The sequence below is a fragment of the Neofelis nebulosa genome, chromosome 4 (genome assembly GCF_028018385.1).
Source record: "Neofelis nebulosa isolate mNeoNeb1 chromosome 4, mNeoNeb1.pri, whole genome shotgun sequence".
Classification (NCBI taxonomy): Eukaryota; Metazoa; Chordata; class Mammalia; order Carnivora; family Felidae; genus Neofelis; species Neofelis nebulosa.
Genome location: NC_080785.1, coordinates 119187468 through 119205848, shown reverse-complemented (window position 1 = coordinate 119205848; position 18381 = coordinate 119187468). Strand labels below are relative to the sequence as shown.

General features: G+C 49.1%; 1 protein-coding gene across 6 annotated transcripts in view; it reads right to left on the bottom strand.

Moving 5' to 3' along the window:
* Positions 1-8560: 8560 nt before the first annotated feature.
* The window catches only part of SRGAP3 (SLIT-ROBO Rho GTPase activating protein 3), a 264778-nt gene continuing 254957 nt past the window's right edge, over positions 8561-18381 (bottom strand). For 5 of the 6 annotated variants that reach the window (XM_058726125.1, XM_058726126.1, XM_058726127.1 and 2 more), the window contains 2 exons: positions 16795-17122; positions 8561-13950 (listed from right to left, as the gene is read on the bottom strand). In XM_058726125.1, coding sequence (XP_058582108.1) covers positions 13537-13950; positions 16795-17122 — 742 coding nt within the window. In that variant the 3' untranslated portion in view covers positions 8561-13536. The remainder of the gene's footprint in view (positions 13951-16794; positions 17123-18381) is intronic. The other variant, XM_058726130.1, reaches the window with a different exon arrangement.

The window sequence follows — 18381 nt, the reverse complement described above, 5'->3', positions numbered from 1 at the left end:
GCTGATCCTGCCATTTTACAAATGGCCACATGGGGACAGTGGAGTACCAAGCTGGACCCAAACTTTGGGTTAGAAATTCTGAATAATCACCACATTCATTCTTTATTCATTTGCTTCAACTCATCCTGGCATCTAATCGACTTTTGGTGAGCGCCAACTTACCAAAGGACCTCGAGCTGGGCCTACAGGGGATAAAGGGTCAAATTCATCCCCACCCCTTCCCTCCTTCAGGCACTTGTGTAAATAGTGTCTGTGTATCTGGAGACCAGGACAGGGCCGTCACCAGGAGCTTCTGTCTTGGGGGGGTCCCTGCTAACACGGGTGTCTCTGTGTTTGATATCACTGGAACGGAGACCTTGGCTGGTCATGTCAGAAACAAAGAAATTAATATGGGGGCCGGGGCGGGGGGTGCCACTTGTGTTGTATGAATTCACCTCATCTACATGCATTCGGGTTTGCACACTTACTAGCTCTATGATGCTGCGAAAGTTACTCCACCCTTCTGAACCTCATGGGGCTAATAATAGTTCATACCTTACGGCTTTTCTGTTGGAAAAGAATCAGATAGTCTTTATAAATTGCTTAGAATGGTGTCTGGCACACAGTAAGTGCTCAATGTGAACATTAGATATTTCCATGTTCCCCTGTGGAGCCCAGGGGGATGGAAGCAGGTGTTCAACTTGTCTGATTTACACAAAGTCCCCAAAGTCTGCTAGGAAAAAAGATGAATGTGGCCTTGAGACTAGGGCACTGGAATTCAGACTCTCCAAAAAGCGAGATCATGATTATCGGATTATAGCAGCTACTTCTACTGAGGGTTTTCTCTGTGCTCAGCACTATCTCAAGCATTTTACATGTACTAACTTACTTCTCTCAACAAGTCTACAAGGCAAGTACTGTTACCATCTCTACTTTAGGGGTGAGGAAACTGAGGGACAGAGCTAGTAAAGAACTTTTGTGCGGTTTCTCAGCTGGTAAGGAAGGGAGGCTAGGATTTAAACCCAGGCATCCTGGTCTTGGCGTCCTCATTCATATCCATGAGTCTCACTTATATCCAGCATACTCTTCTTTGGCGATGGGTGCTGCAGAAAGATGAGGCATTTTGCTAGAGAGAGAAAGTGTCATCCTACCATTGACAGGAGTCTGTGTATCTTGGCAAGAAGGACCAAGATCATGCTCTGAATGCATTTCTCAAGAGCACCCCCTGGACCATGGGGCTCTTGATTGGCTCCTGGGGTTTGCTTGCCCAGCATCATTTTTTCTGATAATAGAATCCATTTCTTCCTTTTGGAGAACTACTCTTACCCTACTCTCAGCTGGGTGGTCAGGCAAGGCTGATGAGACCAACCACTAGCTCAAAATTGGGCAAGTGACTAGACCTGGCTAATGACAGTAAGCCCCACCCTCCATTCACTGATTGGTTCATTCTAAGCTTGTGACTCAAGCCAGACCAATCAGAGAAAATTCTGGGACTCTCACTCCTCTACTGGGAAATAGGATACACTCTTTTTCTTCTGGTGTAGCTGAATGCTAAGAGGCACACATGGACTTGTTTTGGGCCATCCTTGTTATCATTTGGAAAGAGTCAGCCTGAGAATGTAGACAAAGTGAAGGAAAGCAGAGCTGAGAGGTAGAGAGACAGAAGCTTGTTGACATTGTTGGAACACCTGCACCCAGTCCTTCCTGAATCTTAATGTTCTTTTCAATAAGGTGGGGCAAAAAATCATTCATTTTCATTGAAGCTAGCTGAGTTGGGTTTTTGAGTCCTAACTTGATGCATTTCTCAACAGCATGACACGAAGCAGAAACAGCCAAGCTATCTATCAGAGCATCAAAGACCTAGGGGCACTGGTGTAGGTTCAGGTAAAAGAATAGGCATATGAAAAAATAACACAAAATAAAGAAGAATGGGCATATGAAGAAGGAAACTCTTGTTCCGTACGTGACAGGACTCTGTAAGTTGTCTTTAAAGAAGGTCTGCAGTCTGTTCCATGCATGGGCCATTGGTTTCCATATTGGGAAGACTTCAAATAAAACCCTTGGGAGGTTTGATGGGTGGTATGAGGATGGAGAAAGGGAGCTAAGCTGAAAGTCCAGAAACAAAATTACGTGGGGGTGCTTAAGACCCATAAACAATAATAATTATTTTTATTATAAGTATTGTTATTTAATTATTATTTAATTAATATTTAATTATTAATTGTTATGACCTGGACCCATGCAGTACTTGAATCCCCAATCATCACCTGACCCTCCATTGTTAAAAAGTAGCCATGACCTAGAAGCCACAGGAAATTTTTTAACAGCAACATATAGGATCAAGTAATGCCCCTATTAAAACCTTCCAAAGACTTCTTACAGCTCTTAGAGCAAAATCCTCACCAGGACTCTGCATATGCCCTCCTCCCCACCAACCTGTTTTCTCATCTCTCACCGCCACAGTCCCCTCCACACTGGCCTTCTCCATTCTCACGTGCTAAGCTCTTTCTCACCTCAAGGCATTTGTCCATGATGTTCGTCCACCTGGTCCCCTCTCCAACCCCACCCTCAGCCCTGCACATGGTGGGCTCCTTCTCAGGCTTCTGTTCCCAGTCTGAGCTTCTTCTCCTCTAAGGGGCTGTCCCAACCTCCCAGTCTAAAGCAGCACCCAATATCCCCCTCCCCATAGCCTTGGTGTTTCCTGTTTTGTTGTTGTCATTGTTTGATCTCCAGCATTTGACCATAAACTCCTTAGGGATCTTGGTCTACTTCATTTACAGTGCTATCCCCAGTACCCAGCTCAATGCTTGGCACATGGTAGGTGCTCAGGAACACTTTGTTAAATGAGTGAATGACAGCCAAAGATGTGATTTTGTTTCATTACCAAAGCCTTCTCACTCTGAAATGGCATCTGCCCCCAGTTGTGTATGAATAGTCATTTAGTGCAGAAATATTCATTGAGCACTTACTATGTGCTAGGCACCACACCACCATCTGGAGAGGGTGAGGACAAAGAGAACCCCAGATTATCTAACATTTCAAACATTGTAGTTTGGGGAGAGAGATAATACCTAAGTAAACAAATAAACAAAATAAATTCCAATGAGGAGAAGTGCAATGGGGAAAACAAATGGTGACTGGCAGGGGGAGGGGGGCAGCTTTCACAGAGTGGTCAGAGGAGGCCCCTCTGAGGCAATGACCTTTGAACAGAAAGTGTAAGGAAGAGGAGGAGGCAGAAAGGAGAAGAGGCTGGGAAGGAGCATCGCAGGCAGGTGGCTAAGTGAGGACAAAGGTACTGAAGTATGTGGCCCTTGGTTGGTCCGAGGAGAGGGGGGCTCAGGTGGAGAATGACCTGGACGGGCATGGGGAGGAGACAAGGTGGGCCAGATGGGCAGGAGCCGGTCCTACGGGGCCTTGTGGGATTCAGAGCGGCGATTCCAGGCCGCCTGCGGTGGCTGAGGAGGTTGCAGGCGAGCAGGACGTGATTTGTCCGGTGCTGATTCTGTAAGACGTCCCTCTCTCATTATTTGCTTCTTGAATCCCAGGCTGGACTTCCTGGGGTAGCTCAAAAGGCCTGGGAAGTTCCTCTGCTCTCTGCCTCTTCCTGGCATGCCTTATTTAGACACAGTCCCTACTCACTGCCACCACTTCTGCTGCTGGTGGTGGTCTCTTTTTGATGCCCCCCCCCCCCCCACCTGCACTCCATCCTTCTCCACATCCTTCCAGTGCTAAGGGCCCTCACAGGCCACTGCGGGGGCGGGGCCTCTGCAGTTACGTGCCCTGAGGCAGCAGCAGGGTCATTTCTAGGCCTGTTCGGCTAGGGTGGGAGATAGGTGTCTGTCAAGGGGTTCTTAGGAAGGCTTCCTCCACTACCCACACGCCACCTTTTTCTACAGAATTGTCCAATATAAAATGTTCACTCATGTCAGAGGCAAGGTCTGGCCCTGTCCATCGCCAGAGGCAGGATAGTCTGATAGAACCTTGACTCCTTCCTTTCTTCTGAGGTCGTCTGAGCCACAGCCAGCAACAGTACACCACCCATCCCCGCCACATCTGCCCCAATGCCAGGTACAAGTCCCCCCTGCCCTGCCCCACCAGGTGAGGCATCTCAGGCCAAACACACCCAGACCAGCAAAGCTCACTGTTACATGCTGTTCTCTGCTCCAAGTCATGCCTGGGGTCCTGTCTGGTCCTCCAACCTGGGAGAGAGTAGCTAAGACCCGGCTGCGGAGTGAGACTGTCTAGGCCAGGACCCCAGCTCTGACGTCCTAGCAGCATATCTGGTGGTAAGTTACTTACCCTCTCTGTGTTATTTCCTCATGAGTAAACTGGGAATAGTGACAGAATCTGCTTTATAGGGTGGTCAAGAGGATGCATGAATCATTTATACGTGCGAGGACTTAGAAGAATGTCTGGAACATAGTAGGTGCTCAAATATGCCACCTCCTACCATTCTTTCCTCTTTTTCCTGTTGATTGCAAGAGCAGGAACCTCCTCAAGTCACACCAAGTACACAACAAGGGCGTTGAGTGTAAGGTCTTCCAGGGGCGAAGAGGCATGGGGCAGCTACCAGATGGGTTACTCTGACTCTCTCTGGTTCAGGACAGTTTGGCTCTCAAAGCCAATGGTTGCCGCCATTTGTCTCACTAGACACGTTGGCTTTCTCATTGTGCTCATGGAGTCTCCTCCCTCATGACTTTAGCCTCCACGTGGTCCATAAGGTCACCTCCTTGCCTTCAATCTCCTCATCATTGTGGCCATTCATCTTCCCCCTCCTCCTGGTGATGGGCCATTTTCTTACTTGTGGGTCAAACTTCTTTAAAAAGGCCATTTATTGCCCACGCTTGCCAAGGGCCAAAGTTACCAACCAACCCACCATCAATTGTCTTTGGCCAAACTGCCATTCTTGGCCCAGTTGGGGCCAGGGGATGGGGTGACATGACACCACACATGGCCACCCAAGTCACAGGGGTGACAGGATGTTCCCTATAGAGAGCAGGGTGGGTGTGGCAGGGGACGGCTGCCATTTCCCGTGTGTGTTTCTGCAGCCTTCTGCCAAGACATGAAGTGAGCCCTCATATTTTGAAGAAATAGCCAAGACCAATGTCCCCAACCCCTTTATTTTATAGATGAGAAAACTGAGGCCCAGCAATTTGGGCTTGCCCCAAATGTGGTAGCCAGCAAATGGCAGAGTCCTATTTCAAGATTTTTCCTTAAAACTTATTTGGTTCAACCATTCCTCAGATGCGCTACCACCTGCTTTTCCCAGACAGTGACAGATGCACCAAAACTCTTCAATGAGTAGGCGTGACCAGGGGCTAATACAGGAGCATTTGTCAGTGCTTGGATGGCCGGGGCACATTATATAGCTCTTACTTTCTAGACTTCACCCTGAGAAGTAGTCTCTCATTAGCCCCACATTACTGAAGAAACAGAGGCTCCAGGAGGTTAGTCACTTGCCAAGGTCAACCAACTGATACAAGTGAGGGCTGGGGGCCACACTCAAGTCTGTCTGAACACAGGGCCTGCATACTTGCATCCATACCCAAAAACTCACCAGCATCACCCAGTCAGTGTAGAATGTGGGAGTTGGGTGTGCTAGGGGTGGGTGTTGGGAGGAGTAGCTAGATCCCAGGGAACATGGGCCTAGGGCTAGGAAGGCCAGAGTTGTCTTCTCTTCCTTAATGTGGTCCTGGGCCTTTGGGCAAGTCCTGGCTCCTCTCTGTTCTTCAGTTTCCCCATGTGGAAAATGAACATCTCACCTACTATAAATCTGTACGTCCTTTGGGGAGTTGGATTTAAAAAATATGAGAAGATAAATATGGCATGAATGCAAAAAGTCCATAATAATCACTCCCTTCAATATTAGACTTTAAAAGAAATAGATAAGTTATAAGAGTCATCATGGGTTTCCAGGATAAGCTGGCATAGAGTTTAATCTTAAGGTAGTTGTCAGAGCAATGATGCCTCCCTACATCCAGGATTTTGGGGGCCACATAATCCTGCCTGGCCTAGAAGGGCTGAACCCAAAGGTGATTCCTGTGTTTTGTCTTGCGGGCAGAGTGGCAAAGGAGGCAGGTGTGGGCTCTGGCACCGGAGAAGTTATGGAATCCCGGACTTAAACCTCCTGCACATCAATTTCCTCATTTATAAAATAGGGTACTAGGGCACCTGGGTGGCTCACTCGGTTAACAGTCCCAACTCTTGATTTCAGCTCAGATCATGATCTCACGGTTTGTGGGTTCAAGCCCCACAATCAGGCTCTGAGCTGATGGTGTGGAGCCTGTTTGGGATTCTCTCCTCTCTCTCTTGCTCTCTCTCAAAATAAATAAAATAACAAAATAAAATATAAAATAAAATAGTTACTAACATAATTTACACCTGTGGGTTGTCTTAAGGGTTCAATATAAAGTATGTGAAGTACTTTGTACTGTGTTTTTAGGAAGAACATAGAGTATGCACTCCATGAATATTGGTTTTATCATTTTTTTTAATGTTTATTTTTGAGAGAGAGAGAGAGAGCATGAGTAGGGGAGGGGCAAGAGAGAGGGAGACACAGAATCCAAAGCAGGCTCCAGGCTCTGAGCTGTCGGCACAGAGCCCGACGCGGGGCTTGAACTCACAAACCATGAGATCATGACCTGAGCCGAAGTTGGACACTTAATTGACTGGTGTCCCAATTATTAAGTTTATCTGTTGTCCATGCATAAGTGCAAAGCTTTAGTGTATTTGCATGGGTATTTTTCTAGGATATCAGTTAGCTACTGTTGCATAACTGATCACTCTAAAACTTAGTCAATGGAAACCACCTCCATTTATCATTTATCATGGATCTGTAGGATGAGGACAGCTCCTAGGATCTCTTTTGGGCAGCTATTCTTTTCCCCATACAGAGTTTGGGTGGTTTTGACACCACACTTGAAACCCAGGATTGCTTAGGCCCACTGGCCAATCCTATCCCTCTGGCCTGCTTCAGGAGCAAACCTGCAGCTCAGTCCGGCCAGTGTGCAGCAAACCCGAGACCTGTACTGATGCCGAGGAGGTGGAGACAGCCGCCAGGCCATCACAAGATACCAGACAGCCTGTGTGGCCGTTAAATTAACACGCAGAGCTGAGTAGAGCCGGCCTGAGGGAAGCAGAGGACCACAGCCTGGAAGCAACAGTCACATTCTCATATCCCCCATATTTGAAACCAGTCGTAGCCTAGTTTCCTGTTATGTGAGCCAATAAATTCTCTTTTCTTAAGGATGTTTGGGTTGGATAGTCTGTCATGTGCCAACGAAGAGTCCTAAACAGATCGGCCCAGAAATGGATAGTCCAGCAATGGACTGCTTTGTTGGCTAAGAAAGTGGACAAGCGGTGCCCTTTCTTTGTGCCTCTGTGGCACAAAGGCACTGTCCTATGAACCATTGTCACAGTGAATCGAAGTTAATTTCAGAATTCTGGAGTGAACATTTTGTGCAAATGGACTGTGAGCAGCTTGAGGGTAGGAACTGGGTCTCACCCACCTGTTTCCCCAGAAGCTAACTCGGGGCAAGATGCACACAAAGGTGCTTCCTACACTCTTGCTGAATGAATGAGAGGCTTCTGACTTGAGGCTCTCAAGTGAGCATGGTTGCTATGAGCGAGTGAACAGATTGTGGGGCGCATACAAAATTTAGACTGTCGTAAGGTTTCACAGTACTGGAGCCTGGAATTAGCAAAGGGCCAGCACTGAGTGCTGAGAGCTTAGGGTGGGAATAATGGATTCCCTGAGGCAGGCAGAAGACCTCATTCTCTTCTCTTCTGTAAAGAGGCGCCTGCATGAAGATCCACCAGAGGGTTCATCAGAAAGGAAAGGCCCAGAGTGGTCCTTGACTGTGGCAGGCAGCAAGTTACCTTAACCATGAGATCCTACCGCCAACGCTGGCATAATGGCCATGCTCAATGACAGGCAGTATGATGATCTTGTAAAGAGAATGGCTTTGGAGTCAGACAGGGCTCCTTCACTTCCTTCTAACCTTGGGCAAGCCATCTAACTTCTTAGAGCCTCAATTCCCTCATCTGCAGAATGGGATTTAAGAAGGGTACTTACCTTCAATATAACTGTTTTGACAATTTGATGAGAAAATGCACTTCTAGGGCTTTAATCTAGTGCCTGGGACAGAAATAAGTGATCAATAAACTTCACACACACACACACACACACACACGGAAAAAAAAATCCAAGGGGCAGTATCACGTGTATAGACACAAATGCTAAAATGGTCCATATGCCTTCACGCAGGCACTCAGTATCCTGTGACCTCTGTAGATGACAGCTCCTTCTCTCATTTCCCTCTGCTTTGACATTTCCAGTTTCTGCCTTCCCAGCAGGCATCCCACAGTTACCTTTTCCAATTAATTCTACAGGTGAATCAGTCCTTCTTGGAACGTTGGCCTTCACCTTGTTGGATCTGAGCTAAAGGATATCTCAGGGACGGCTCCTGGAGGCAGCACACAGTGTGGACTGGAGGGTAGAAACACCCCTCTGGGACCTCCCCAACCCCCCTCACCCCCCGCCCCATGCCACCTCACCCTTTCAAAAAGTCACGGGAGCATGTTTGAGAAAAGTTAAGCTGTTTTATTTCACAGGATAGCTCCACGTCAAACCAGCAGGCACCATCAGAATACGCAACAGACACTCTATAGGACGGGCGTTTGGTTGTAAGGTAGAGAAACGATATCCGGAAGAGGGCAACACTTATCATCACATGGGGACAGGCAACCAGCAATTTCCTAGGGTTGTTTTCGGTTTGTTTTTTCCTGACACAGTTTGGGGAGGAAGGAAACCAAAGGAAACTAAATTGACCAGCCACTCTGAAGCAATCAGAACCAAATCTATTGCCAAACCGTGTAAACAGTCACACTGCCGGGAACTAGAGCCTGAGCAGAAACTCTAGCCAGAATCTACTTCCGTCTAAGGAAGGCAAAGTGCACTCTGGTTGCTCTGGTTCAAGGAACAGCTTTGTTATTTGCCTGGGACAGTTCACACAGAAAGGAGGTGTCGGCAAGGGGCAGCGGTGGCCATTTGGCCAGTCCCAGAGGATGGGACAGCGGGACATTGGCAGATCAACCTCAGAGAAGCCGGGAGGAGTCCGACATGAGAGCAAAGTCCCTTCTCTCAGCTCCCCTGGGCAGCTTTGGGTATGTGGGGAATTCTCTACACGGCTGCTCAGAAGAGAGGAGACCCCAGAGAACCGGGGAAGTTGACATGAAACGTCAGCATTAGCTCTGCATAGCAGAAAATCAGCTAAGCAACACCTCGCTCACCCCTTCCTGCCTTTTCCTCCCCGCCCGTCCTCCCAAGCCCAACAGGGCCTCCCACCATGGTTGTGAGCCAGCCATTCTTCTTTCTGGGATTCTCAGGAGAATGAGGCATTTGCTCTAGTGTGGAACCATCTGGATGTGTGAAAAGTTAGGAATAGAAAGACTGAGAGGAAGAACCATTACATTAGTCCTTGTGGTTTTCCATCAGCCGTGTACGTGTGCGGAGTGCCGAGTAACGACCAGGCCACGGGAAGTCTTCTGCGTTCATGCCTCCTGAATGAGAAAGAAATATATACCCAACAAGGCACTCCAGGGGACTCCAACAGAGAAGCAAGCCCCATGTAAAGGCCCTTCCCCACACTGGCTCCCCTTTGTGTACCACAAACCAGTTCTGAAGTGTTTATAAGGCAGATCTCTGAACTGCTGGTTCCAGCCAGTGTAGCCAAACGATGGCTCCATTTCCCTGTGTCTCTTCCCACTCAGATTTCTTCGTTGAATAGACACCTTTCATCCCTTGGGAATCCGTTTCTCTCCTGCCCCTCGGCCTGGTGACCTCGGAGAAAAGACTCCCAAGTCTAATTCCCGAGCTTACAATTCCCTCCAGTTGTGCGCTCTGTCCGGGGTTCAAAAGGCGCTTCAAGGTGAGAAATCGTTAGCACTGAAAACAAGGAAAGGCAAGAATTTTTCATAGAATCCCACAGCTCAGAGCAGCTCTTGAAGAGGAAAGGGGAATAAAGGGAGAGAAGGAGAGTAGGGTAGGAAGCACGGCTTGTTCTCAATTTTATCGGAGAAAGGTCTTTAGCGGCGGCTGGGCCCCAAGGCCCAGGAAACTAGACCAGGAATGAATTGTCTTTGGTCAGTTTTAAATGAACATCTTGCTGGTTCATTCCTAAAATAGACTAAACATCGGTTACACATAAAGACAAAAGGCTTGACCTCAGGGTAAGTCAAAGGTTAAGAAAACAAATCATTCTGTGAAGAAGGAAAAAAAAATGCCCGTTATCAACGAACTGATCAGTACAGCTCTCAGTAATGGCGATGAACAAGTAGGTAACCACCACTCCCCCTTGTACAATTGGTTATATTGAGGACTACTAACTAGGTTACTACATTTCCCCCACACTCACTGTACAGTTAGGTTTCTGGTATTTGTTTTTTACATTGATCTATCTACTAGGTGCAAAGATTTGGTGAGTGGCATTGGCTATAATTTAATTGTAGCCTTTTTAAAAAATTACAGTTTCACATTGTAACAGTTACTTTCCAGCATTTAAGCAAATACAGCAATATATAGTGTGGACTAACACAGGCAGGAGTCAGGAGGAGACTGCGATGCTCAGTGACTGTGGATGGGACAGGGTGTGCATGGAGGGTGGTGGAGACATGCATAGCGCCAGATGAGGAAGGAGGGGGGTTGTGGTGCAGGAAAGCATTTTTCCACTTGCTTCTGCATCAAGGGTCAGATCTGGGGCTGGATGAGTGGGCTGTGAGCTTTCCTACATGTGAACTCATCGGCCAATTTCCCAATGGAAAACCAGGGACTTAAAAGAAAACCGCAAAGACTCTCGCCTTCAGGTAACTTGGTGAAAGGCAGACAGATCCATTTTCAGTAAGGAAAAACTCAATCTATAGGAATATCCACGTGGTCTGACTGGTGTTCTACAGATCAGGCAACACGTTCAACTCAGACTTTCGCTTCTCATCGGGTAGCCGTGTCGGATGATGTGACATTTTGCACAGGAGGTGACCACGTTTAAGGTCTGGGAGTATCTCTGGGGTAGAAATGGGAAGTCTTGTCTCCTGGCCGGAGAGCATAGCATCCGCCCAGGCAAGCACCCAACAGGGCCCTCACTCACTGCCGTCTGTTAAATCTTGGGCAAGCCATAGCACATCCCAAGGCCTTGCTTTCCTCCCTAAGCTGTAAAATGGGGTTAGAGTCATCTGCTCAAAGGCAGAGGGGCTCCTAGCTGCTTCCGAGACTCTTTCATTTCCAGGAGCTAAGACAGAATCTGCGGTTTTAGGCAAAACAAGGATGTTTATCATTGACCTCTCTCTGGGACTTTTTGCGCCCTTTCTTGACTCTTCCTTCCACTGGGTGTGCTCACTGCCAATGCTTCCGATGAGACAGAATGGCTTACCGCTACTGCACGCTCAGGTTATCAGTGACTTACTAGATCCCTCCCCCTAGGGTGTATTTATCTTTTTATGGAGGACTAGAGGAGAGGGCAAAACTTAGTCTAATGGGGTGAAATGGTAATGAGAGAATTTCAAGCATCAGTGTGTGATTTTTCTGTAGGGCTGTGCTTCAGGGCTCTTATGAAATTACTAGGAAAATTCCACCGCCCACTTCTCAAATGCCATTAGGAGGCTTCAGAAGGAAGATCCTGGATGGGTTTATCTAAAAGACTTACCTTGCTAATGATAATAAAAGGAGCAACCATGTTGGCACAGTGCTTTCCGGCTTCCAGAACTTGCTCACCTACATTTTATCTTTATTCCCTTCATTTTACGGAGCAGGAAACTGGGGCTCGGTGAGGTGAAGTGACATGCCCAAAGTCCCACAGTTCCTAAGAGGTGGAGGCTGGAACTCAAACACAGGACTTTTGACTCCAAACCACAGCCATGGAGATACACTCAGAGAAAGAGAGGACACTTGAGAACAGCAAGGAGGAGACCCTTGGCTTGAGGGGGTGAATAAAAGTGGTCCCCTTAGGATGTGGTTCGCCTACGTCCCATCATCCAGAAACAGGCTGTCTCTGGAAAATGAAAAGATCAAAAGAGGAAGTAAAATGGAATGGAACAAGAGTGATCCAGAAGGCCTCTTCCCAGCTGAGAGGCAGAAGTCTAGCTCCTAATTCTTAAAAATCACTCACCTCAGTTCTATCACCATATTTTCAATTATATCCAATGTTCTGGAGGTGGTGGGGGGAGGGCGGGAGTGCAGGGGCTAGGAAGGGAAGGGAAGGTAGAGAGGAAAGCCATTTCATTTGCATGATGTCAACGGAAGTGTTCTCTAGGACAGAAAGTGCCAAGGATGGCCCCTCTTTGGCCCCTGCTGTGAGGTTCCTGCATTTCACGCAGGAGGGCACCAGCCAAAGTGGGTCGCGGACTGATTTTAAATTAAAATGATGTGACTGAAAGCCTCCTTGCCTGTTTAGTTCCAGATCTGACACAGTATAATTAGTAGAAAGAAGAAAAGAAAAAATTAAATATTTTGAAAATGGTATAAGTTAAACCTCTATAGTTACTTTATTCCTACAGCGTGTCTAGGCTTTGAAGTGTTCCACACCATTGTTTTTGTTTTGCCTTTTTCCCAACCACACAGAACACTGTGCTGCAATGGGGCTTAGGTTCTCACTATCCCCTTTTTCTACATACAAACACAAGGATGCTGTGGTCAGGGGCCTTCTCGCCAACGTCCTCCCGTGCCTTCGGGGGTACGGTTGGCCCTTGGCCTCCGGGTGGAAAGGCAGGGTCTCTGGGGTGGACGGGGGGTTCTGTGAAGGGTTCCCCACCTCTAGGAGCAGCCTGCTTGGGGTGCTGCCTGCCCCACCCTTCTGTGAGGGGCAGACTGTTCTGGAAGGCCACGACTTCTGGAGACAGTGGGAGACTGTTTTTGTGTATTTTTCTGCAGGTTAGTGGTGTATTGCTTCATCCGCAGTCACTGAGGCCTCTAACTTCTCCCAGAAAGGTCCCTGCAAGTCCCACCAAGTAACTCAGCGGGAGGTGTTTGGTGGCATGGGTCTGAGGTAAATCTAAGTTTCATAAAAAGAAAAAGGAGATCCTATATACATTTAGTTGTGTGTCCAGATCTAGTATATGTATATAGATGCATAAATATATATATATACACACACCTACAGACATATACATACATGTATGTGTGTATATATGCACACATATATATACACACATATTTATGTATGTAGAGAGAATGTGGAGAGAATCATTTTCCAGTGACCATATGCGGGGAAGCCGTTTAACATTTTGCCCCAATCGTAGGAGATGCTCTAGTGGGGCCTCCTGCTCCTGCACCTGCACCCCTCTGGGCGCCTGCTTACACACGGGAGGTCTGCGGGATTCACATGGCTGAACGTGAGCTGCGGCCAGTGCCTGGGCCTCAGCTCTGCACAGACGCACTTCCAGGCGGACCTTCTGGTCCCCACCCGACAAGAGCAGGGGCACTGGGAAGGCCGCGGAAGTCACAGAGGCCGCCCTCAGCCACGGCGGGCCACGGTGGGCCCGGGCGGTGCCGCCCCGTCCTAGAGGTCACATGGTGCCCGACTTGTCCGCGGAGCTGTTGGGGAACATCTTCTCCGTGGGCGTGACGGCCGGGCTGCCCACGCCCGAGCTGCTGCTGCTGCTGGAGCGATGCTGGACCACCGGCCGCACGGGCCGCATGGGGGGCGGGCGCAGCTGGGCGCCGGCCAGACGGGCGGACAGCGCTGGCTTGAAGGTGGTCATCATCTCAGTGGACGAGCTGCTGCTGCGGCGCATGGCGGCATCGGGGTCGCGGATGACGATGGTGTGCAGGGGGCTGGCGGGCTCTGAGCTGATGGGGCCCGGCGGGTTTTTCAGGGGCTCCAGGGTGTCCAGCACCACATCTGGCGCCTGCTTGACCGTGTTCTGTCTCTCAAGCTCCCGCAACTCATGCAGAGCCGTGCTCATGGTCTTCTCGATGTCCTGGGGACAGAAGGAACTTCTGGTCAGCACAGTCTGGAGGCCTAGGCTCCAATCCTTCCTCGACTGCTAATCAGCCTGTGGGCTGCTTAGGGAGGTATCCCCACCCGTGAACCTCATGGCTGGGACAGAGAGGAAGTCTCCAGGGTGTCCTATGACCAACTGAGGGAATCCACGTGGGCATCACCTGCACACTTGCCTGCACAGGGACCTGCAATGAGGGCAGGTTGGCCTACTGGTTGAGAAGGCAGGCTCTGGAGTCAGACAGACTTGGGTTCGAATCCTGGCTCTGCCACTTCCTTGCCATGTGACTTTGGGCAAGTTACCACAACTCTCTGAGCCTCAGAATTCTCATCTGTGAATATCGATCATAATAATATGACTTCAGGGTGTTGATGAGCATGTTGAATGATACAGCCCCTGTGAAGAGCTTGGCACAGTACCTGACATAGTCGGTGCTCACAAATAATAATGGCAGTAACAGTGGTAATGATAAAGCACCAGTCCAAGCTCTTTCCATTTGTACCTCATTTAATCCTCACACTTAGAGGGTAGAGCTACCCTTATGCTCATTTCACACATAAGAGAATGGGAGCTCATCCTGGGCAAGTAACTTGCCCAAGGTCACATTGCCAGCTAGTTGCACAGCCCAACTTTCAACCCAGACAGTGTGTCGCTAGAGCCTAGGCCTCTAACCATTATGGTTATTTTGAAAAAAAAAATCTGTGGGGTGCCTGGGTGGCTCAATCAGTTAAGCATCTGACTTCAGCCCAGGTCATGATCTCACGGTTTGTGAGTTGGATCATGAGTTTGAACCCCGCGTCGGGCTCTGCGCTGACAGCCCGGAGCCTGGAGCCTGCTTCGGATTCTGTGTCTCCCCCTCTCTCTCTGCCCCTCCCCCAATCATGCTCTGTCTCTCTGTTTCTGTCTCTCTCTCTCTCTAAAAGATAAACTTAAAAAGATACATTAAAAACAATTCTTGCCCATAGAAAAATCCCTTGGAGGTTATATATCAGAATGTCCACACTGTTCACTCCAGAATAATGGGACTTTCTTCTCTGTATTATAATCAGAAAAGTTTGCTTTCAAAAATATAAATTTTAAAAAGCAACAAAACCCCTCATCGTCCTATGTAATTCCTGGGGATGCTGTAATATTAAGAGCTCATCAGTAGGAGAGCACTTTGAATGACAGACAGCCATTAAGGCACCTTCATTCCACCTTCCCAAGGCCTCTGTTCCTCCTCGAGCCAGGAGGGGGTGCTGCAGTAGGACGTCAGCATTCAACCCAGGAGCCCTGTGCTAGGGTAAAGGGCCTGTAATTTTTTAGTGAAAAGACTCCTCTGCCATTTGCTTGCTGTGCAACCCCAGACAAGCCTCAGGCCCTCTGTACCATACTTTGCTTCTCTGTTGAAAGCCCCTACATTTGCTGTGAAGATGGGATGAGATAATGGATGTGATGGAGCTTTGTTAACTGCCAGGCAGTGGATTTTTAAACTCCCTTTAGCCAGAGTCCTTGGCTCACACAGGTGTTACAGGGATGCCTCCATACCAAAACAGGCACAAGGAGCTGCTGAGGCTGAGGTAGGCCAGAGCCCAACCAACCCAGCTACTGAAGGGACATCAGGGGATGTTGCTTCAAACCGCTGCTACAAGGCATGCTGCACAATGTCTGGTGAGGCAAACCCAGGAAAACTGCAAGTCTTGTCATACTGATGGCCTTGGTGCCTGGAGATGTCCTGCTGGCTCCTCTCTGCAGTCACGCCCTCTTTTTACCCTCTCTCCTCCCCCCGGCCCACAGGCGGCCTCCTGCTTGCCCTGGGCCCACACAAAAGGCTCCAATCTGGCACAGGCAGGGTCCCAGCCTATCCTGTTTGCTTTGTTAACAGACTATGGTTGTCTGGTTAATGGCTAATAGTAGCTTTTATGCTTCCTCATGACATTTTATCCCTTGCCCAGAACACAAGCTACTTTAAGAAGAGGCTTTATGTGCCTTTATCCAAAAAGATTAGCTGTGGGGGGCCTTCTATATGAGGGGAGAAATGGCAATCCTCTCCCCACCTTTGCTATACCCCAGCCTGGCAGTGATATCACAGCCTTTCCACAGCCCATACTGTTTAAATGAAGCTCCCTATAGATTTCACTGCTATTCCTGCTCTACTCCAGCATGAACTGAAACATAAAACTTTAAAACACAAAATGTAATCATCACCCCTCTCTACCATCCATCCCCACCACCATTCTCCCCTGGCAGAATGTGAGCCAGAAAGACAGAAAGCTCAGAGAAAGATCAGCTGAGTAGTTTAGGCATGAGCCTTGCATTAGTCTGAGAGGTGATACGGCAATCTGCAGAGTGGGGCTGCAGAAAGGCCCTAGGGGAAGACGGACAGCGGGGGACAGGGCCTAGGTCCATTTTAGGTCACCACTGTACTCTCAGTGCCTAGCACAGTGACCGTCACACAGTAATGTTTCTCAATAAAGGAATGAATGAACAGATGAATGAATGAATGAATGAATGAACGAACAGATGAATGAATAACTCAACTGTGCCATCTTGTGGAGACGCCTGTCATTACCACATCCCTCTCCTCTGGCCTTCCCCCAGGGCAGGAATCCCCCACTCCAGCCGTGGAGACTGGAGGTCTTCAGTTTTTACAGGATCCCTAGCTAGCTGTATCCATCCAGCTTCCAAGCCCATGGGGAGGCCAGCTTGCTATCTCTCTTGTGTTCTGGCTTAACCCTGAGCCTAATGCGAAGGGCAAAAGGGGCTCCCCAGTCCGCAGGCCCCCACCCGGCCGCCCCTCTAGGGTTCTCAGCTGGCCCAGCCTGCCTTCCCGCTGGCCCTTACTTCTGCCAGGGCCTCAGCCTCCAGGGACTTGTGGTCCCCCAGGCTGCTGTGCCTGGTGGAGCCGCATGTCGACCTCATCGAGTGCCCTTCGGAGAGAGCCTTCTTGTCAGGGTAGTTGATGCTGCCGGCACTCCCAAATGTCGCCATCCTCCGCTTCTCGGGGCTCTCGATCCTCCCCCGGGTGAGGGGGATTTTGTGGGGGCTGCTGGGGCAGGCGGCAGCCCGGGGCGGCGTGTCTATGCTGGGGCCCAGGCCCCGGGGCGGGCTGTGTGTGTCGCCCCCGCTTCGGCGCCTGGGGATGGCCGCTCCATCAGATCGTAACCGCACTCTGCAAAGGAGCCAGGGGCAGGGGCATGGGGCAGAGGTCAACCCTGGCAAGTCTCAGAACAGGCCAGCTAACCCCAGGCCACACACTACACACTAGTCTAGGGAGCAGGTATAGTAAAGCCTCATTCAGCCAGACTCAATTGTGCAATGAAAGCACTGGCTGAGCGTGTAACTTAGTGGCAAGGGGCAGGTTTAAAATGCACAAAATGAAAGAATCGGAAGCATTCTGCTTCCAAACTGCAGACAGTGGTGCTACTAATTACACAATGAATCTTGTCTACATGTGTAGCCAAGGCCAGGAGAATTTCAACCTGGGAACGCTTTGGTGATGGTTAGTTGGGCTCATGATATGTTCTTAAGTGGTTCAGACATTTCCATGATTCTGAAGGGCTTCTTAATTGGTCTGAAGCATTGAGGCTTGACTGTACCAAAAAGTCACCAGCTCCCTGCAAGCACAGGAGGGGTCCCTGGGAACTGAACACAGTCCGGTATTGTTATCCACCCTCAATCTCCCCAGCAAAGGGCTATTTCTATGAGGCTTTTCCAGATCTTGGAAAACTAGTCATTCAGGAGTAAAAATTGCATCGCTGGACATGCCTTCCACACATGTGGCCACCTTTCACTCTTTAGGGAGGCTCTGGTGGGGTGAAAAGAGGACTAGAGTGCCTATCAGGAGGGCTGGCTTTGTCATGGGTTTTCCTGTGTAGTCTTTCAGACCCATTTTATTAATCTGGTAAATAGGCACAATACTCCTTGCCCACCTTCCAAGGAGGCTTGGTGGATGTGGGAGCACTCTAAAGATAAGAGGCTCCACCCACAGGTGATTTGGCTACATCCTATGTAGGTCAACAAAGATTGGAAAGCACTGGTGAGGGGAGGGGAGGCTGGAAGTGATGAGGGGGTGGGGAGGAAGGCCAGAGTGTTGGAATGGTCTCTGACCAGAGGACCAAGTTCAATGTGGTCAGCAGCACTTCATATCCCAGAGCCACCAGCCAAGCTAAGCACTGCCTGTGGGTACCCCAACAGGACCAAAGCATAGGTGTTTGAGAGGAGGAATACTGAGAAATAAAGAACCAGAAGAAAGTAGGGAAGGGAAGGGAGGGAGAGGGAGAGGGAGAGGGAGAAGGAGAGGGAGGCAGGAGAAGATATGGCCCTCCTAGAAGTCCAGGAACCATGGCTTTGTCTTCTATCTACCCCACTTCCACTTTCCCCCCAATTCCATTACCTAGCACAGTGCCTGAGCCATTTGCTGAACTGAAT